This window comes from Stenella coeruleoalba, assembly GCF_951394435.1.
Source record: "Stenella coeruleoalba genome assembly, chromosome: 11".
Classification (NCBI taxonomy): domain Eukaryota; kingdom Metazoa; phylum Chordata; class Mammalia; order Artiodactyla; family Delphinidae; genus Stenella; species Stenella coeruleoalba.
The window spans coordinates 98,550,264-98,571,882 of NC_137157.1; the positions used below are offsets into that span (position 1 = coordinate 98,550,264).

The window sequence follows — 21,619 nt, forward strand, 5'->3', positions numbered from 1 at the left end:
CTGCTCATCAGTGACGCATAAGGACCCACGACCGCTCGGCCTCGTTCCCAAGCAAAGCACCCGCAGCCCCCAGAGGACCCCCGGCCTGGGCCTCTCACGCGGCCTGGGCCTCGGCAAACGCTGCACCCTGCAGGCCTCGCCCCCGCACGGCCTCCTGCGCCTCCGTCTCCCCTGCCCCTCCCAGGCTCCCTGCTCCCCCACCCTCAGTGCATCCTGGCGAGAGCCTCCTGAGTGTGCACAGCGGTCTGTCCTGACAGAAACCGGGCGGACATGCCCTGTCCCTGCCTGTCCCCACCCTCAGAAAGAAAATCAAACCGTTACAGAAATCAACGCAGTAAAAAGTTATAAATCAGAAAGCTAACCCTAAACTTATCCAAGAGATAGTATTCCTGAATAATCGTAATCAGAGTAAAATAAAATAGAAAAGTTACACTGTAAGGTATAAAAAGCCTGGGCGAGATGTTTCCAGGGGCCCGGCCGGGAGACGCTCAGCCCCGCCCGCATCCGCGCACCCGCTCTCCGGGTGGCCAGGGGCACCAGGGCCTCCGCCGCGCAGTCTCTCCACCGGGAGGGAGCCCTGCGCCTCCCGCCCCACGCCACGCGGGGACAAAGTGTCAGCGGAGGAAGGACAGGGCAGAAGCGCACTGGTGCCGGGGGGCTCCCAGAGCACACCGCCTGCCCACCCTGTCTTCTTTGGCAAATACACAGGAATCCGGGCACCCCGGCACCCCGAGGTCTCTGCACCTCCTCCTCCCTGGCCTCCGCCCGCCGAGCAGGCTGCAGCGGGCGGCGGGGAAGGCGGGCCGGGGCAGCGGGCGCAGGGGTCAGCAGTCTGGAGGGTGCGGGCAGGCGACACAAGCTGAAGGCCTCTTCCCAGGCGCAGTGTCCGCGGGGCCGGGGCGTTCGGCCGGCCCGCTCAGGCGTCATATTTTTTCCCAGTCCGGTGGATGTGCTGGAAGAGGGTCATGGAGAAGGCCATGCCCAGAATCTGAAAGACACGGGGAAGGCCTCAGATGGGGGCCACGGGCACCCAGAGCGCGTGAGGCAGCCCCCTGCAGGATGCAGATGCTGGCGGAGTGAGGACGATGCAGAAAAGGGGAGGCCGCACGTGGGGACCTCGGCCGCTCGGACTGTCCGTGTGGGACGTCACCGAGCTTCGAGGCCCAGAAACCTGCCGTCTCAGAGCGCTGCGGTGAGGGCAGGACCTGACCCTAAGTGGCAGTCGACGGGGAGCTGGGGGCGTGGGGGTAGCGGCAGGACGTGGACAGCCCCCCGCCTCACTTCCGCGGGGTCCTGGGGTACATGGCGTGGCGTCTGACCGCTGCTCCGCTGGGAGGAAGTTACCACTCATCTGGGTCCCCTCAACCCCCCGATCCCGAGCGGGGCAGAACGTGCAGGAAGCCAGCCTGCGGCCTCCCGGGCACCGGCACTCGCCGCGAATCCCGCGGCCAAGGACACCGTACTTCCCGCGGCACTCACACTCAAGGTCTGCCCGTGACCTTGGAGACCGAGGGGCCCAGCCTGGCCCCGGCGTCCTGGTCCAGGCCGGGCTGCAGGCAGCCCCGAGCCGAGCCCCACTCTCGGCACCGGAGAGACCCTTGCTCCCATGAGCCCGTCTTCCGTCAGAGCCCTGAGCAGGGACAGTGGCTTGTCTGCTAAGCTCGGAGGCTCGCAGATGACCAGACATGGTCCGGCCCGCGGGGTTTAGGGAAGAAAGGGGACCTCGTGCAGGAGCTCATCTCCCCGTGGATGGACCAGTCAGGGTCAGGTGGTCACCAAGGGTAGGAGTTACACACAAGTGGGCAAGGGGGAGCCCATAATGCCCCCCCCAGAAAGGCCAGGGGCTCCTGCTCTCACCACGTCAGCCTTCTCTTCAAGGAGGGAGCCGGGGGCCCCTGCGAGTCCCCCTCCGTCACCCACGCTGGGCCTTGCACAGCATGACCGCCCGCGAAACGCTGGCTGAGGGCAGCGAGCCCTTCCCGAGCACCTCCCCTGTGCGACGTGTCGGCTATTAAACTCACATAACGCTGAGAAGCGGCCCACGATCACGCCCACTACGCGGATGTGTAAACGAAGGCACAGCGGCTCAGCCACCTGCCAGGTCGCACGTATCCCACGGGATGGGGCAGACCCCACGGAGGCACCTGTAGGCCTTGCTCACAGCTGACGCCTGAGGACTCACCGCCGTTCAGTTCAGTCACAGGGTAAACGTCCCCGTGCTGTGGGGACAGGCACGTCACAGGCAAACCCATGGGGGCTTCCTACAGGCTCGCACAGGCCCCGGGGGCGCAGCCCGGGCGGGGAGGGGCAGGTCGGTCCTCTCTACCTCGGGCTTTGGGGCTGGGCTGCGCGAGGCTGGACGGCCCCCTTACCTGCACGATCAGGATGCACATCCCCACCGTGCCGAGCACGTGTTTATTGTCATCAAACCACATCTTCACCTTCTCGTAGCAGCCCTGGGGAGTGAGGACCAGAGCTTCAGGCGCCGGCGTGACCCTCTCTGCGCCTCTGCCCCTGCCCCCGGCCCCGGTCCTCTTGCCTTCGAGCATCTCCCCCAGGGGTTCCGCCTACAAGGCCCCGCCGCACAGCCCCAGACCCCATTCCCTCCGACCTCCAACGCCCCCAGATGTGGGCCCAGATCCCCCACTGCCCACCTGCCTTCTGGCTTCAGGCCTGTGCATCCCCGCCCGTCCCACATTAAGCCACCTCCTTGGTGGCCCGGGCCACGGTCCCCAGGCTGTCCACCGCACGGACCCCTGGGGTGGGGTGGGGTGCAGCCTCACCGTCCTCCACACGGGGGCGCTGCTGTTGCGCCCACAGCCCTGGGAGTTCTCCATGCAGCAGCGGTCGGGAACCGTGTTCTCCCCCAGCACCGGGTACCAGTCTGTGTAGTCGGTGACACCACAGCACCGCATCTGCAGGGGGAGGGGCCCAGGGTCAGACGGGCCACACCCGGCTTCCCCGTTGGGCTTCCCCTGTCACCCGGCCCAGGGGTGACAGCCTTCTTGTCCCTTCTTTGGGCCTCAGCCGGGCCCAGGGGAGGAAGTGATCGCTCCTTCCTGGAGGCTGGATGGGGAGAAGGCAATGTCACCTGCCCTCTGAGCTGGGCGCTGGGCGCTGGGCAGGCCGCTCAGCCCTCCGCTCGCCCACCAGCGCCCTGGCTCTTGGCTCTGTGGATCGCCCAAGCTGGCTGTAGCCCCCTGCCCCCTCGCGCTGTGCTAACTCCTTTCCTCTTAGAACAGAACCTCTTGAGTCATGACAAGGGAGGCAACCCTGCTGCTAAAATAAGTTGTCGTTCGTGCCAAAGCTTCAGAAAGGAAGGGCTTGGACGAGGTGCCCTCTCGATCATCCGTCCTTCCCAGCTCCCTGGGCCCCGCAGCTGCAGGCCACGTCCAGGCCCTGCTTGCCGACCCCCTCACCCCTCTGCGGCTGCCACACGGTGTCTGACCCAGAAGGCCAGGGTGCCCAGCCGGGTCCCAGAGTCTGAGGCCAGGCCCCGCCGTCCCACCCAGCACGACCCCGCACCTCGGCCTGAATGATGTTCCAGGCGTTCTTAAGCCCCACGTTGTTCTCCGAGTTGTACAGCAGCAGGCCTTCCTTCAGGTCCTTCCTGGCGTTCTCATTCACCTGGCAGGTGAGGGCAGACTCAGGTTGGGCGAGAGCAGGAGGCCGCCCCGCTCCCCAGCTCTCCCAGGTTGGCCAGGACAGCTGGCCACAGCTCTCCCGGGTGGGGGAGGCCTGCCGGGGGCCGGGCGGTGACCCTGGAGAGCCGAGCTCTTCGGGCCAGAGCTGTGACACGGAGGCGGGGACAGCCCAAGCCGCTCAGCTGCCCTGGTCCCAGGACCAGCCCCGCACAGGCCACCTGCCTCCAGGCCATGACACCCCCCAACGCTGCCCCTGTCGGGACACACCCTGGGAACTGCAGGGTGCGGATCAGCTGTCCCGAGCGTGGGCCACCTCTGCTTTGTCTGTGAAGTTGGAAAATAGCCTCTATCTCTGGGGTTGTGAGAGCTAGAGGAAAGGACTCCCATAAAGAGCTGAGAACAAGGCTGGCCCGCAGGGATCTCGCAGTATTATTCGTGCCTCCTTTTCAGAGATGCAAAGGAACTACTGTTAACAAATCCTAAGAGTGCCTCTCCCTCTCAGCGTGGCCCGGGCGCCTCCTTCAAGACCCAAGGAGAAGATGGTAACACGGTTCTGGGTACAACGCACCCAAAGGGCCCACCGAGCCCAAAGCCCACGCTTGGCCAGTCGTTCCTGGTGGTCCCAGAAGAAGTTCCCCAACTTTGCAGGGAACCGTCCAGCCTGGCGGGGTCGCCAGGGGTCCCCGCTCCACCCTCCTGACCCCCCGGGGCAGCCTGGGAGCAGCTGTCTGTCCCCAAAGGTCTCTGGAATCACAGCTGCCTCCACTGTGAGCCCTACACACTGTCACCTGGAAGCTTCCCCTGTGTTACCAATAGGTTACCCTCCTATCACCCAGCCCAGGCACCTAGTGAGCCCTGCATCCCTTCCCCACAACTGTGTTTGAATACTCCCAGTGACGGGGAGCTCTCTGTGCCACAGGCCGTCCGTGGCATCCCGTGGTCATTGGAGGACTCCACTTCCTAAGACTACACTAGGTAATGAGCCCCCACCAAAACCTCTCCTCCAGGCCCTTCTTAGCTCTCCTCTCCTCACAAGTATGAACTGTCACTGCTTTTCCTCCGGCTTCCCAGACCCAACCCCAGGGGCAAGGAAGTTCCATACGCCCCCTCCCCTCCTGGAAGGCTTACCTTGTCCGTGTAGACAAAGAAGAGGATAATTAAGATCAGCTCCGCCAGGAGGGTGATCAACAAGACGATGAAAAACTGCAAAGAGAAGGTGCAGGCGTGGGCACGTGGCAGCGGTCCCGGGCGGGGACGGGGTGCAAACGGGGTGGCCGGGGACAGGTAACACCTAGACAGGACTTCCCAGGTACGGGAGAGGCCACGGCTCCTGAGGACTCCCAGATGGCGAGGGCAGGGAGAGGAGGCAGACACCAGTCAAGGAGTGGGAGGGGCACCTAGGGCAGGGGCAGCCAATCATGAGGAAGAGGGGCGGGGTCAGGCAAAGACCATTCTAGGAGCTACTTCTCCGGGCTCAAGCTGGGCACCCAGGGGGCTCAGGGGCTCAGATGCAGGGTGATCCAGCGTTCGGAGGGCTGGGGGGTCTGGGGTCCAACTTACACTCAGAAGGAGGCACCTGTTCTCCTTGACGGCGCCCAGGCAGCCGAGGAAGCCCGTCACCATGACGACGGTGCCTATGGCAATGACGAGGTTGGCTGCAGACAGCGATGGGAAGCTGGGGGAGAAGGTGGCAAAATTGCCTTGGGACACGGAGAGCCAAATGCCCACTCCAAGCAGTCCACAGCCACAGAGCTGGAGAGAAAGGGAAGCCTGTTAGCCCGGCACTGCTCTGGTATCCGTCTCCACAAGACTCAAAGGACTGCGTGTCCCTCCACTGCCCCCACTTCCCCCGGCCCCAACCGTGAGACACGGACAGGGTGCAGCTGGGTGGTGTGACCTGCACGAAGCCCCCAGCCTCTCCGCGTCAAACGGGATGGAACTAGCTTCTCGAAGCTCAGAGGGTCACGTCAATGAGGACAAATTAAACAAGGCGCAGGGAAAGCACGTAACAAGTACGGAAGGTCCTAGCTGCACGTGCGTGGCCATGGGGGTCCCACTCAGCAGAGGAAGGCCTGGCGCTCCGGAAGGAGGCGGGGAGGGGCACATGGTCATGGAAGCAAGTGAGGAGTTTGGGAGGGAACCGCCGAGCCAGTTTCTCAGAGCCAGACCCTGCGGTGACTGGGTCCCGCTGCCCTGACCAGAAGGGCCACCTGTCCATGGTCCTCAGGAGCTGGAAGAACAAATTTCACGCATATGGAAACAGGAAGGGGCTCCCTGGCCTGGCTGAGGGGCTGGCCGATGTGCAGGGCATGGGTCCGCCATGACCTCACCACCCATCCCAGGGAGCAGCAGCCGCCCCCGGCTGGAACCCACTCCGCTCCACGGCACCCCTGGGGCTGCGATGCCCGCGGCTGCAGTTTCCCACTCCCCGGGCAGCAGGTCTCCACAGCAGCCTTGTTTCACACTCCATAAGCTGACACCCCCCCGCTCCCTCCAGGGGCTCAAGGATGTCTGCGGGGTCTCGGGAGCTAGTCAGTCGGCCGACAGGTATCTACCGAGAACCTACAGCACAGAGGAGCCACAGCCACGTTAGGGACCTGCCTTCCCAGGGCCTCGGCTCGGACCAGACGGGAGCCAGGGGAGGGCAGCATCCACCCCAGGCCGTACGCACGGGGGCCAAGTAAGTGGCACAGAGTTCAGGTGGCAGGGGGAGGGGCAGCCCCGCAGGCACGTGCACGGGGCAGGTGGGGAATGAGACACTACCACTCCCTGTCTGGACCGTTGTGGGACTTGGAAAGAAAGAAGGCCCGTGAAGAGGGTGAGCAGGGCCAGGCGCCGGCATCCGGGAGACAGGTCCCGAGCCGGGCGCCATGCTGCGGCCCCCAGGATGCAAGCCCGTCTCTGCTCTCGAGCTGCCCCCACTCCGGGGAGCGGACACGTGGCAGCGAGGGCCAGGCGGCCACACGCAGGCGCACAGCGGGAAGGCCAGGCACCGGCAGAGGCTGCCCAGGAGATGACTTCCTCTCTCATCTGCTCCACGAACCGGAATGGAGCTCCTACTCGTTAAAGCCGGGCCCTGCTCTAAGCACGGGGCAGCGGTGGCAACGGCGCCGGCAGAGACCCGCCCTGGGGAAGAGGGGACACACAAGCAAGCACACGACAGGCTTCCCAATGCCGTGAAGAGAAACAGTCAGGATGAGAGGGAGTGTGGGGCAGGGGGCAGGGAAGGCCCCTCGGGAAGGTGGCACTTGAGGAGGAACCCACAAGAGGGGAAGTAAATAAGCAGGCAAATAAGCGGGGGAAGAATGTTCTAGAGGAAACAGCAGTGCAAAGCCCTGGGGGGGGGAGCCTGGCCAGCCGGGGACCAGAGGTGACAGAGTGACAGTGGTGGGGGACCGGCGGGTGGGAGCTCGCAGGCATCGGGAACGAAAATGGTGGTGTTCTTGATGGGATGGGAAGCCCGGGAGCAGGACAGGGACGTGATCTGTGGTTTCAGCAGGTCACTCTGGCTGCTGTGTGGAGAATAGGGCATCGGAGGGCAAAGTGCGATGGGCGAGCCATCAGGAAGCCACTGCCGTGACCAGGGGACCAGGCGGGGCTGGAGGGACCTCCAGCGGGAGGCTGTGCAGGAGTGCCGAGAGACAGTCCAATTCGAGATGTATTTGGAAGGGCTTGCTCGGCTTCGACGCATGAGTAGGATTTTGATAAATGAGGAGACGGAAAGGCAGTCCAGACGGGGCATGCCGAAAGAAGCGGGGCTATTCCCGCGCGGCACTAAACCGGAGACAGCTCCCAGGGCTGCAGATGGAGCCGGCCGAGCGGAGCAGCTGCTGGGGCCCCACGCCGTGGACAGCCGCCCTCGCCCCGTGCCCTGCGGCAGCCCCGCTGGAACGGGGCCGAGTCCGCGGTGTGGGCACACCAGGCCCAGAGCGGCCCCCCACGCAACGGGGCATCCACCCAGCTCAGCCAGGGACTGGGTGCCACCCACACCCGCAACCACCAGGTGGCGCCCCAAGCCGGTCAGAGCTCTGGGTTTGCAGGGAGGCTCAGAGACCTCCAACCTGTCACTGACTCTGCTCAATCCGGTCATTTTCTGTGGCTGCCGGCTCAATTTTTCCTTCATTAATCACACCGTGGAAATTCATGCTCTCCATGCTGGAGATTTATGGCTCTAAAAGCCAGACCCTGGAATGAAAAAGAGGAGACCCCGGGCTTCCCTGGTGCCACAGTGGTTGAGAGCCCGCCTGCCGATGCACGGGACACGGGTTCGTGCCCCGGTCCGGGAAGATCCCACGTGCCGCGGAGCGGCTGGGCCCGTGAGCCATGGCCGCTGAGCCTGCGCGTCCGGAGCCTGTGCTCCGCAACGGGAGAGGCCACAACACTGAGAGGCCCGCGTACCGCAAAAAGAAAAGAAAAAGAGGAGACCCCGCTGCTGCCAGGTCACTTGCTACAGGCTAGGTCGCTCGCTACAGGTAGGGAGCCTGGCCTTGGGACCCTGGAGCCGCAGGACGCCTTCCCACCCTGCGCTGGAGACACCGGGCCCCTCGGGACCATCCCTGGGCCCGGGAAAGTCCTCAGGGCACTCGCACCACTTTATGTAAGGGACCTTAGCATTCCCGGATACCAAGGGACGACTGTCCGGCTCCCTCCCAGCAGCTGGTTCCCACCGGGAGTGGGCCTGGGAGGGTCCCCTTGTGCCTCGTGGACAGGGGCCCCCACGTGGGAAACCCCAACAGCTCAGAACCTCCAGGAGCCAGCCACCTCGGTGACTTCAGGCCCCCCAACCTCTGACCTGCTGTGCCAGCTCCCCACAGCCCGCCAGGGAGGACGAGCTGCTCCCCACACCTCTGCTTCCCTCTCATTTCCTGTCTGAGGTCACCCTGCCCCGGGTAAGTCTCAGGTAAGGCCTGCTGCGGACAGCAGGGCAGCCTCCACCGGCAGCCTGGACCCAAGTCCCGCACCTTCCTCTCAGAGCCACACACGCGTCCCCGTCCCCAAAAGGCCACCGCTGAATGAATGAGGCCCTGCAGGCAACGAGAGGCCCTGCTCACCCCACATCCTCGGCCTCCTGCTGAGATGGAGGGACCCTCTGCTCCCGTCTCTGACCCCAAACCAGCAGAGCCCCCAGACCCTAAGTTCACAGACTAGGACATCACACTGCCAGGCCCAGCCCGGGACCTGGCTGCCCGGCATTTGACGCAGAGCCCCGGCGCCACCGCCGCTGAGCCCCGACGGGTGAGAGGCGCCAGGCCGCTGCCTCAGCCCCAAGCCCAGGTCCCGGCCACGCGCCCCTGCCTTCCTCTGGCCTCCGTTTTTCAGCCCAGCCTGCAAAGACCTGCCTGAATCCTTTCCCTAAAATGCCTCCTTCATTACGCTGCTCCCGTGTGACCCTAAGGTTCTTTCCCTCTCTGCGGCCCAAAGCCCTTTAAGATGTGGCATCCGGACTAGAGAATCTCCGAGCCTGAGACACGCTGTTCTCACCCCGGTCCGGTGGTCCCACCAGAGCAACTTTACTCCCAGGGGACATCGGCAATGTCGAGTCTTTTTTGTTGTCACAGCTTGGGGCGAGGGTGCTACTGGCACCTGAGTGGGCAGAGGCCAGGGACGCTGCTAACTGTCCTACAGGGCACAGGGCAGCCCTCACGCAACAAAGAGACATCTGGCCCCAAATGCCAATAGAGATTGAGAACCGCTGCCCTAGCCCCCTGCCCAAGCCAGGTGTCCACCCCCCAGCTACCAACTCACAGAGAAGACAGACACCCGAGGAAGAATTGGTGTGTCCCTCCAGGGTGGGGTGCGTCCTAGCTCTGAGAGGGACACGCACGGGAGGACAGTGCTGGTGAGGGCCGGAGAGGGGCTGATGTCTGGCGGGGGGGCAATGGCAGCAGACAGGGTTTGTTGGGCGGGAGGGCAAGAGGACAGGAAGCCACCTCTGAAGCCACAGAAGGGGCAGGGAGGGCGAGGGAGGGATGGGAGGGACAGGGGGAAACCACCCCACACGGGCGGGGGGGCGCCCGGCACAGGATGGAGGCGGGGCCTGCAGGGGCACAGCCAGAGCTCAGCGCTGGAGAGCTCAGCTGGTGGCATTCGGGGAAACTGGCTTCCCAAAGCAGAGGGTTGTCTCAGACACAACCAGCTAGATTCAAGCCCCCCGGCAGGAAGAAACCCCGGGGCGAGGCGGGGTGACTCAAGCACCAGGACCCAGCCAACTGACCGACCCAAAGGCACCAGCCACCCTGCTGCGGTCCGGCACTCCTCTCTAAGCAGAGGCAGGCCCAGGGGCCACCCTGACCACCGAGCCTCCCTGCCCCTTGCCCCTCCCCCAACCAAGGGCACTTCCAAGTATTTTCCACTCGGGCTCCAAATGAACCCCCATCCAAAGGTAAGCAAACCCTTGGCATTTGTCCGTTCCCTGCTCTCTACAGGGACCAGGACCTGGTCTGTACTGTCCGTTACTAAATCCCCAGGGCCTAGAACAGCGCCTCCCCTTGGCAATGCCCATGGGTCTCCCTCCTCCAGGCTCTCTCTTCAGAAGGGAGAAGGTGCAGGACCCTCAGGGTCTCAGCATCTTCCTCATCACCCTGGGCCCAACCAACAGATGCACAGCATGCAGACTGAGGCCCGCAGGCTATGGCCTCATTTATCAAGTCTGCTGTAATCAGCCAACACCCCCATGGCCTTTCCCCATCTTCAGCTGCAACCACACTGATCTGTGGTTTTAATTCATGTTCCTGCCATGTGTCCTTATGCATTTTTCACACAGCGCCCCAGTTCTCCGGGAGGGAAACCATAACCTCCCCTGAACAAACCTCCCCCCTGAGCTTCCTCCCTCACTTGCTTAGAGCCAAAGGGCAGCCACTGCCTGTGTCCCTCACAGCTGCCACCATCTCCCCAACGTGTAGGGAGGCCCTCCCTGGGGTGACCTCCTGTGCCAGGGCTGGGCATCCCTCCCTGGCCCTCTGTGTAGACGCGCTGCCCATCTCCACAGAAACACCAATGCTCCCAGGCCAGGTTCACGTCTCAGCCCCTTCTCTACCACCGTGGGGCCCAGAACATGCCTGGATACTGCAGAAATATTTGTTCCATGGATGGATGGAGGGAGGGATGGGTGGAGGGAAGGATGGAGGGAGGGAGGGAGGGATGGAGGGAGGGAGGGATGCATGGATGGATGGAGGGAGGGATGGAGGGAGGGAGGGATGGAGGGAGGGATGGAGGGATGGAGGGAGGGATGGAGGGAGGGATGGAGGGAGGGAGGGATGGATGGAGGGAGGGATGGAGGGATGGAGGGAGGGAGGGAGGGACGGAGGGAGGGAGGGAGGGGTGGGAGGGGTTGGGAACAGGACCATAGCCAGACACACAAACCCACCTGAAAAAGAAGGCCCCCTTTGCACCCTCTTCACCACCCCCGTGCCAAGTTCCCCCGCAACTCCCCTGTAGCCCCTGTTCGCCTGTTTAAGACGCCTTCTCTACCTGCCCCATCCCCTCAGAGCTCAGCACACCCTCTGGCTACTTTCATCCCCGAGGCCTCTGTGTCTCTGCAGCGCCCCTGCCCCCCACGCTCTCTTTGCTTTGCAGGAGCCCCTCAAATCCTTGGCCTCAGCACGCCCCCGTGTTCTCTATGAGTCAGGGCCAAGTGCAACGTTTAACAGCATTTAATAAATTAGTGGATGTGGAGAATAAAACAGCAAACAGAAACGACTATAATTTCACAGCCAGTGCGCTGGCTGGTAACGATCCTGCCTGGCCCTGGGAGAAGCCGGCTGCTAGGAACTTCATCACGCAGAGAAAGGGGAAAGGTGTCAGCGCGAGGACTGAGGGGGCGGCTACATCGTGTTTCAGCCACCCTCGCCTCTTGGCGGGGAGGTGGGCTGCAGCTCATTCAATGTCACGGCCATAAAGGGAGATGGGGGCCTCCAGACAGAGCTTCCAATTCCACACAGAAGGGACAACGTCACAGGGACACCTTTGCCAAAGCCACCCGGAGACAGAAGGACCAGGGCACGGAAAGGTGTGGGCGCCCGTGAGAGGGCTCCTCTGTGCCTGGCCCCAGGGGTCCAGCCTCCGCTTGAGCACCCCGGGGTCCCGGTGCTCACCTGCCAATAACACACTCTGTTCCTTTTTTGCACAGCTCTAATTGGTCAAGAATTCTTCCTTATTAACTCAGGAATCCGCTTCCCCAGGGCTAACGTGCGGCAGTCCTAGTTTTGCCCGCGAAGCCCGCCAAGATCCAGTGTGGCAGGACCTGAGGTTCTTGAAGGCCTGTATCTAACAAAATCCTTTCCCGACCTTCTCCTGGCCTATAAAAGGGCGTTTAGGGCTCTCACCTCTGAGTCACCCTCCACTACCAAAAGTTAGGTTCCAGCTCCAGAGGGACCAGTGCAGAGTGCAAGACACCACTCCCCCCTCCCGCACTCTGAGCTCTATACCTCTAGTAATCCAGCCTGTGCCGCCCCTGGCTTGGCTGGGAGCCACAGCACAGGTGTGGTTCACACTGAGTTTGCACGTGACTCAAAGCCAAACAGCATGGTGCCTCGGCCATTCTATTTTTAACCCCACACTTTCTCTCTCAAAGCCTCCAATTTCTTCACGACTTCACAGCCTCCAATATCACCAGCTTGCAGAGGTGATAGGGAGATCACACCCATATTTCCGAGCCGAATTTTCCTCCGAATAAACACGACATAAAGCATTTGCGTATCTAAAACCCAGTCACATTTTGATTACTGCAGAATGTGGTTATTTGTCTATCTAAGATGGTTCTAGGGGAGAGCGTTTAAATGTGGCCAAACTTCGGGGATGCTGTATTTGGGAGCTGTTGAGTCTCTGACGTTCACAAAGCTCTTAAGTTACATGCTTCCCGAGCCCACTTCTCTCCAGCGAGCTTTGCAGGGACATCGGGAACATGGGAACCACGCCCCCAATTCACTGGCATACCCCATCGGTTGAGAGGGGCTCCTGCTACAATACCTCTTGCTATCGAAGACTCTTAAAAGTGCTGGGGATGAAAGAGCTGAGACGGGGGGAGACTCCTCTTGAGACCGTGAGGCCAGCCCTTCCTCCCTCCAGTCAGTTAGGGTCCTGGGTAGGGGTAAATGCAGGTACCGCAGCCTTGGCCCCAAGCTGGCTGCACAAAGGGCCTGGCATCCTCTGACCACACTGGAGGCAAGGGAGGAGACTGGCTTTGCTGAAGCACTGCCCACCTGTTTGGGCTTCCTGGCCTGGCCTCAGTATGGAGGGCACCTGCCCTGCCTAGGGGCTCACACCAGCCAAGGCACCTGTGGGACCGCAGGGTGGCAAGCCCTGTGTCTGTCCCTGGGCCTCAAAGGCCAGGGCAGGGGTGCCAACAGCAGGCCCAGTCTCCACGACAGCTGATGCCCAGGGAGCAAAGGGCAAGGACTAGAACTGGGGAAGGGGGTCTACCTTGGGCTCTCCCAACACGGCCCCTTTAAAACTCTGGACTTCCACACTGTTCCTGTCTGGGAGGAAGGCATGCAGGGCAACAGGGCTCACCTCCCCTACGTGCACCCGCACCCCAGTTCCCAGGCCATCTGGGCTCCTCAAATCGGACAGCGGGGCCCAAATCGACCTTCTCGGGTGCCAGCCACGGCACCTCAGTCTCGGACTGGCCACAGGCCTGCTCACTCGGTGGGGAGACGGAAAGAAAAGGAGGTGGGAAGCAGCTCAGAGCCCCCACGGGGGCCCAAGGAACAGGCCCAGATGGACCACAGGCTGATATGTGGTGAGGAGGCCAAGGAGCAGCGGGTGCGACAAAGCCCCTGCCAGCCTTGTAAAGGGGGCGTGGCCACTCATCAGTCTGTCCACACTGACCCAGGCTACGTGGCGGCCCTTCCAGGGCGGGCCCACCAGGCTGCCAGAGCTGCACATGCTTCCTGTTCAAGCTGGGGTGGGGTGGGGTGGGGTGGCTGCAGGGGAGAAGGGACACGAGGGGAGCATTGTAACCCAGGGTTCCCAAGCTCGCCCCACGAGGATGGAGCCCATGGATGGCGGGGTTCTGCTCCCCTCGGGAGCGCACACAGCTGTGTTCCACCCCTGCTCTATAAAGGAGAGGAGATGGGCTAGAACAGCAGGGGGCAGGCTTGGGAAGAGCTTCTCAGATGGAGGAGACAGTCGGTTGTCCCGGCTCCACTGGATGCTTCTGTTCCCTGAGCCAGTGGGAGGACTGCCCTTCGCTGGGAGAGTCGGGGAAGGTGACCCCAAACTGCAGAACTTGTCAGCACTCCACAGGACACAGCTTGGCGCATCGGGCCACCCAAGACCAGCAACTCTTGGGCAGGTGCTAGTGCAAGAATGGATGCCCTGTGCTGGGGCAGGGGTGTGCACGGAGCCCTCATCACCTGCGCCCCAAGCGCCACGGCTCTGGAGCCGGGAGGGAGCCACGGGGAGACAGCCTGGGCCACAGCAAGAGGCACTGTCTGAACTCCCAAGGTCACGGTAAGCTGGGAGGGAAAAGCGCCAAGGACTCAGAATACTTGTCAGAGGAGTCTGGAGAAAGGATTTTCCCACCACAGGCGTATTTTTTCCCTTCCTGCATTTGTTTTACTTTGTGCCTCTGGGGAGAAAGGCACTCTTGACGGCATCGAAGCACAGAATAAAACATGAAGCTGGGGCTGCCTTGGGAGTCAGGGATGGGTTTCAGAAACCTATCTTCAAGGTTCATGTTGAAACTGGGGCCACCCGGGCTTCCCTGAGAAAGCGGAACCGCCCACAGCCTGCTCTCTGGACATGGAGCCCCAGGGGACAGTAATGGTCCAGCCGCCTTTCTGGGACGTCTCTCCGCTGAAAGACCGAGGGAGAAAAAAACACCTCCCCAGCACTCGGGGACACAGAGGATGGATAGGCTTATGCCTGCCGAGCCCTTTGTGTTCCTCGGTATATAAATATGGTACAAGGCACTGTGCTATTATTCAGACTCCTTGGAAAATGCAGGGGATAACCTTGAATTCACATCACATCTTTCTGGCAAAGAGCTCAAATGATCTGGGAGACTATAACTCACCTTGCAGAATGGGGAGGGGGTGGGGATCAGTCTCCCTGTTTGAGGAAAGGTGCCCCCAGCCCCCCTAGAGAGGAAGAAGAGTCACGCCATGAAAATACGTCCACTTCTGGGTGCCTCTCATTCGTCAGGGCTGCCTCCATTCAGCCTGTCACAGAACGGAGGCCCTTTCATAATGTAAAGGGCACAGTCTTCCCTGGCTTGAGCTCAGCAAATAACACTCCCTGATTACATGTGTAGATATTGGGAAGGATCGTGGTGGACAACCAGCTCCAGCTCTGGCCCCAGGACAGCCGCCCACACACACTTCGGCTGTAAGCCTCGGACGTGGCCAACACGATTGCTCCTCTCTCCAGGGATGCTCTGCTCAGAGCCGGATTATTTACACTGCCAGCCGGGAGCCGTGTCCACCCACGTCGGGATCTGACATTTCTGACATGTTCTGTGGGGGACACGGGCTGGTTAAGTTCAGGTGCCTCTGCCAGAGATGGTCTCTGCACCAACTTCACGTGTCAGCCTGAGACCCCCTCCTCGCCCCGGCCCTGGGCCGACGCTGCCATCTGGCAGAACGGGAGACCCTGGCCCGCCTTCTACTCCTTGATGTGCCCACTGCCATCAGGTCACTCGCTGAAAGCAGCCGGGCCACGGCCTGGCAGGCGAGCGCGCCCAAGCTCACGGAGCTCATTCAGGGAGGAGCCTCATGCCCTGTCCTCACCCACCCGGCACCTTCCCTGTCTTCACTACCCCCCCGAAGCTGTGTTGCCAGGGACCCCAACCATGTGCCCGTGGTTCTGAGTGCTTGGCCGCATCTGCCTCACTTAATCCTCCCAACCCAATGGTGGGGACAGGGGGAGGTCATTCGTCCTCCCGTTCTACACCTGGAAGGGTGAGGGCACAGAGAGGTTAGGTGGTGAAGGAACCCAGGAAATCTGCCTCTGGAAACCATGTTCTGACCCACCAGACCCCACTGCTTAGACCTAGGGCGTCCCAAATACCTCAGAAAGGAGTCCCTGGACATGTCCATGCTTGGAGAGGGGAAGGCCAGCTGCTGCGTACAGCGTGCCTGGGACCCACCTGTAGACTAAGAGGGTGGGGGAAAATGCAGGGATGGTGACAGTGATGGTGGTGACAAGGGTGGTGACGATGACAATGACGATACTGAGAACACGGATGAGGAAGCTAGCATCTACTGACCGCTGATCCACGCCAGGAACTGTGTCAACCCCTTTCCACAAAAACCAGACAAGGTATCTACAAACAGTAAAAGCTGGAGAGGGTGTGGAGAAAAGGGAACCCTCCTACTGTGGGTGGGAATGTAAATCAGTACAGCCACTATGGAGAACAGTATGGAGGTTCCTTAAAAAACTAAAAACAGAACTACCATATGACCCAGCAATCCACTCCTGGGCATATACCCGGAGAAAACCATAACTCCAAAAGACACATGCACCCCAGTGTTCATTGCAGCACTATTTACAAGAGCCAGGACACGGAAGCAAGCTAAACGTCCATCAACAGATGAATGGATAAAGAAGATGTGGTACATATATACAATGGAATATTACTCAGACATAAAAAGGAACGAAATAGTGCCATTTGCAGAGACGTGGACAGACCCAGAGACTGTCATACAGAGTGAAGTAAGTCAGAAAGAGAAAAACAAATATCGTATAATATCGCTTATATGTGGAATCTAGAAAAATGGTACAGATGAACTTATTTGCAAAGCAGAAATAGAGACACAGATGTAGAGAACAAACTTATGGATACTAAGGTGGGATAAACTGGGAGAATGGGGTTAATATATACACACTATTGATACTATGTATAAAATAGATAACTAATGAGAACCTACTGTAGAGCAGTGCTCTACAGCAGTGTAGACTCCACTCAGTGCTCTGTGTGACCTGAATGGGAAGGAAATCTAAAGAAGAGGGGGTCTACATATATATACTCGTATAACTGATTCACTTTGCTGTACAGTAGAAACTAACACAACATTGTAAAGCAACTATACTCCAATAAAAAAATTTTTAATAATTTAAAAAAAACAGACAAGGTAGTTCCTACTGTTTCCCCAAACTTTGCAAATGAGAACCAAGGATCAGAGGTTAAGTATCTCATCTGAGCTGGATTTTAATCCAGTCTGATGCAACTCCAATCCTTTGACTGAAGCCTCTGTATGCCTCAGACAAACAAACAAACAAAACCCCCAAACTTCATTTTATTAACATTCTCCACTGTAGCCCAGTCTGAGTCAAGGGAGGCGGGGAGAAGTGCAGGGGTCCGGGACACACCCCAGCAGGCGCAGCTGGAAGGAGCGGCAGGTGGTCTGTCCTGCGTGCCGGCTGGGCGGGTAGAGGCGAGGAACAATCGTTAGGGGTGCCCCCCGCAGGGAGGGGTGCACGGAGTGCACATGTGTTGGGGGCAGACGTCCAGCCAACCTGCACTGCCCACTTTGCTGATTTCACCAGAGTTGCGAAAATTGATGGCCATACCTCTGCATGAAGAAGGAACAAAATAAATACTTCGGGGCTCGGTGGACCTTCTTACTGTGCCTCTATTTCCACAACAGAGGAGCTGGTGGAAACGATTCCCCGCCCTCCCACCCCCGTGCTGCGTTCTTCTGGAGGGGGCTTTCACACACGCCACTCCGCACGCTCCCCACAGACCCCTGGACTCACTACCCCACGTTGCAGATGAGGCCGCTGCAGCTCGCGGGGGCCCAGGCCCCATCTTTCGAAGGCCCGTCCCCGCCCGGCGTGGTCAGCAGCCTCATGGGGACATCCACTTCTGACCCACCAGGAAACGGAGCTTCAGAGGAACGCTCAGAAGTGACTCGGAGAACTTCCTGTCTTTAGAAAGGAGCGACAGGGAGGCCTGACCCCCACTCCTGACGCCCCTCAGCCCAGTCCCTCCGCAGGGGCCTCAGTACCTGCCCTGAGCCGGGCACCCTGCTGAACACGGCCACCCAGGAGCAGGACACCCAGCTGGACCAGCAAGACCAGCCAGACAGGCAGCCACGACGCGGAAGAGCACAGGGCCAGTGGGAGGTCTGGGTCGGGGCTACAGACGGCTCTGGCCTTGGTTCAAGTTCACGGAGCCCTCATGTACCAGCGGGGGGGTGGGAATCTCGGAAAACGACTTTCCAGGGCTTGCTTTTTAAATGGGGAATTCATGGTTCCCACTACACAGAGTTGTAGTTGGGACTGAATGAGAAGCACGAAAATAAACTTCCCAGCGTAGCGCCTTTACAAAGCTATAAACGAGGGTCATTATTAGTACTTATGGCCTGCGGTCCTCATTCATCCTGACTGCTAAGACGCGGCAGAGCGGCTGTTAGCCAGGGTTCCCGCCGAGGCGGCAGCCCCCAGCCCCGCGGGGCCCCCCCACCCATCCAGGCCGCTGCACAGTCAGGCCAGATGCGCGTCCCTCACTCTGCCGCCCCACCCTCCCTTCCCCAGCCACCCATCTCCCGGAGGCAGCTCGCTTTCCCGATTGGCGAGCATGCTTTCTTTTGGCAGGGAGCTGCTGCCGTCTGTGCTCTGGACCGTAAAACAAGTTTTCATCAATAAATTAAGATAAGCGGAAAGCCAGCTCGAGAGGAGGTGGGCGGAGGCAGGCAGGCGGCGGCGGGCGGGAAGTGGCTCTGTGACCCAGAAGGGGTCGGAGTGAATCCAAAGCAGGACTGGGCTCCCTGCCTCCTGTCCTTGGATCCCAAGGGCCCCCTTCCACCGGGCTCCTGGCGACAGGAGGCTCGGGAAGTCCCCCGCCTCCCTCCGGTCCCTTCCATCCTCCGGCAGGTGAGCAAGCGGCAGTGACAGGTAGAGTCAGGTTCTCAGCAATGCTCTGAGCCAAAATAATGATCGCGATCGCTGTGTCAGACGAGCTAAATCTAATCAGACACGTGCCGCCCAGTCACTGACACTGAGACCCAGCCCTGAAAATAAAACGTGTTTGGCCAGAGCCTCCCCACTCCTCGGCGGGAGCCCTCGGGTCCCTCACTGCACCTTCCACACCACCGTCTCCATGCCTGTCTCACAGCACCCCACCCACCCAAGAAACCTTCCTCTTCCCCCTTTGCACCATTCTCAGTCCCACCCAGGGCCCTCGGGTCCCCGCTGACGCCCACCTCCTCCTCCAGGCTGGCCAGCCCCGCCCTGACCCCCACCCAACACTCTGCAGCGGCTCTGACCGTCTGACCACTCACCAGCCCTGGACCCTTCTCCCACCCGCCAGCGCTGCCCTGGCCGGCGATGCTCCAGCGCAATGGCCGCCCGGGGTGGGGCGGGGCGGGGCGGGGCGGGGTGCCTCCCCTCATACCTCTCTGTGTGCATTCCCGGCATCAAGCTGAGCCTTGGGCCAGGTATGGACGGAGCAAGCACAGGGAGGGAGGGGTGCGGGGACGTGGAAGCAAGGCGAGTGCCCAGCTCCGCAACAGAGCACCTCCCTGGCCCTGGCGCCATGACACTGAAACAGGCCAGAGCATATGGCAGGAGAAGGGCCACCTGTCCATCCAGCACCACACGTGGGGAGGCGCGGCACCACATATGTTCAGGACCTAACGGACAGGTGAGCCCTCGGGCAGGGCGGCAGGGTGAACCCCAAACGGCACAGCGCACTGGCCACGCGCCACCAGCGGCTGCAACCCCCGGCAAACCTCTCCCTCGTCTGAGCCTCGGCCCCCACCTTCCAGAGAAAAGGCCGAACCTCACAACATCCCAACTCCTCAGCCCTCAGGTCCTGGGCTCTCACCTCTGCCCTCCCCTCAGCCTGGCTGAGCAACAAGGAAGATGGCTACATCCACTGTTAGGTGAGGAGGTGACGTCTCTGAGGTTGAATGATCTGCCCCGGAGCTGGGAGGCTGGAACCCCCCCCACCTGCCTCCCCAGGGTGAGCCCCTGTCCCTCGGGGAAGGCAGCAGGAAGGAAAAGTGTCAGCACTGCACCGGACCTGAGAAGTGCTGTGTGACTTACCGCCCCCGTGACCCAAATCCCCCAGGTAAGGAGACGGATGCTCGGAGTTGAGACTTGCTCGGGGCCCCATGGTCAAGGGCCCAGGCCGACGCCAAGACAGGAACTGACCACTCAAACATACACACACAGCAGGAGGGGCTGGCAGGGCTTCAGGCCATAACGACGTGAAATCAAGACGGCTAATTATACCCCACCCTGGATGTACACTAGAATCGATCACTTCTGAGTCCAGGCACTTCCCAAAAGCGGAAGTAGAGGAGTGTGAGTTCTTTGACCGAGTCCAGGCAGCGGGGAGGCCTCCCTCCAAGCAGATCCCAAATGGCCCTCCCTCTCTCCTCCCAGCCCCCTCTTCTGCAGCGCGCGCGCGCGCACACACACACACACAGGCGCGCGCGCACGCAAGAGCGGGCGCACAAACGCTCCCCGCATCAAGACCTGGAGGGGAAAGGATGCCACTTCATAAACAGCAAACAGAAAAATAACTCAGATGTTGACATGTGAGATGGCGGGAGCCCAGCACAAAGTTCAATGAACGGAACAGAAACATATTGACAATAGCGAAAGGAAACAATTACCACGCATTTTCACACGAGATCCCATCCCCGGGAATAAACGTGCTCTGGCTTTTGCTTATTCGACAGAAAAAAACGAGCAGCAGCCGGAGACGGATGAGGACCCAGCACAAGGCAGACGCTTGCATTTTGTGGCTCCACGTTTCCCCGAAGCTCTCAAAAGAGTGTTTTTTGAGATGCAGGCTGACCCGGGAGTCAGAAGAAATAGAAGAAATAACATTGTAAGTGGAGAGATTTTAGGGTGCTGCCTGCAGGGCACCCACTAAACAGACACCGTCAAATTACCACGGAGAGGGGCCGCTCCCGTCCACGTGGCAGGTTTGCATCTCGGGAAGTAGACGTTACCAAAAAGAAAAAAAAAAAAAAAGATTTTCCTTGGAGATGGAAGCTTCCAGGTTCATGGTACCAGCTGCTCAGGGGAGCCAGAGCCTGGCTTCATCTCAGGAAAACTCTGACTTCTTTTGCACAAGAAAACCTAAGGCAGTCCTACAGAAAGCGGGTCACCGAGGCCCAGAAAAGCGGGGACGAGTGCTGGGGACAGGCCTGCAGAACCACGTGTCATCCGCCTGTGGGCCTGATGCTGTGGACACTGGACACACAGGACTTGGGGGAGGACCCTGCCGCCTGCATCAGGATGGGGGGCACACTGACCGTGCAGGTACCACACTGCCTCTCGGGTCGCAAAGGGCCCGGGGCCCTTTGCTTGCCCCGACCGTCAGTATTTCATCTCCGTGGTGTCGTATGCTCTCTGAATGACATCTTCTGAATCAGGGTGTCTGTCCCAGTCTCTGGAAAACATGCCCCTCCACCCGTGTCCCCATCTCTTCCTCCATCCAGGAATCAAAACTTGGATCTGGGGCCAGCAGTTAAGAGCACAGGCTCTGGAGTGAACGCCTGGGTTCTGAATCCCAGCTCTGCCGCTTCCCCAATGTAGCCTCATGCCAGTTGACCTCTGTGACTCTGATTCCTCATCTGTAAAATGGGGATAATAATGCTAACTCCCCCAAACTACATGTAGTACCTACAAGGTTTGTTGTGGAGAGTAAAAGGAGAAAACTGGGCTTCCCTGGTGGCGCAGTGGTTGAGAATCCGCCTGCCGACGGAGGGGACACGGGTTCGTGCCCTGGTCTGGGAAGATCCCACATGCCGCGGAGCGGCTAGGCCCGTGAGCCATGGCCGCTGAGCCTGCGCGTCCGGAGCCTGTGCTCCACAACGGGAGAGGCCACAACAGTGAGAGGCCCGTGTACCACCCCCCCAAAAAGAAAAAAAAGGAGAAAACTTCTAAAGCCCTGAGAACAAGAACACGGCGTAATATCATAAACGATGGGCACCACCGCTGTTACCCTTCTGCATCTCGCCCATTCCAAATCCTCCAGCCACACCCCTGCAACTCTCCTGCAACCACCTGGTCCT

The 21,619-nt window shown here is 60.4% G+C and overlaps 1 protein-coding gene across 2 annotated transcripts in view; it reads right to left on the bottom strand.

Moving 5' to 3' along the window:
- Positions 1 to 219: 219 nt before the first annotated feature.
- Positions 220 to 21,619, bottom strand: part of TSPAN9 (tetraspanin 9) — a 181,472-nt gene continuing 160,072 nt past the window's right edge. For both annotated transcript variants that reach the window (XM_079938100.1, XM_079938099.1), the window contains 6 exons: positions 5,205 to 5,396; positions 4,773 to 4,847; positions 3,526 to 3,627; positions 2,784 to 2,915; positions 2,373 to 2,456; positions 220 to 988 (listed from right to left, as the gene is read on the bottom strand). In XM_079938100.1, coding sequence (XP_079794226.1) covers positions 917 to 988; positions 2,373 to 2,456; positions 2,784 to 2,915; positions 3,526 to 3,627; positions 4,773 to 4,847; positions 5,205 to 5,396 — 657 coding nt within the window. In that variant the 3' untranslated portion in view covers positions 220 to 916. The remainder of the gene's footprint in view (positions 989 to 2,372; positions 2,457 to 2,783; positions 2,916 to 3,525; positions 3,628 to 4,772; positions 4,848 to 5,204; positions 5,397 to 21,619) is intronic.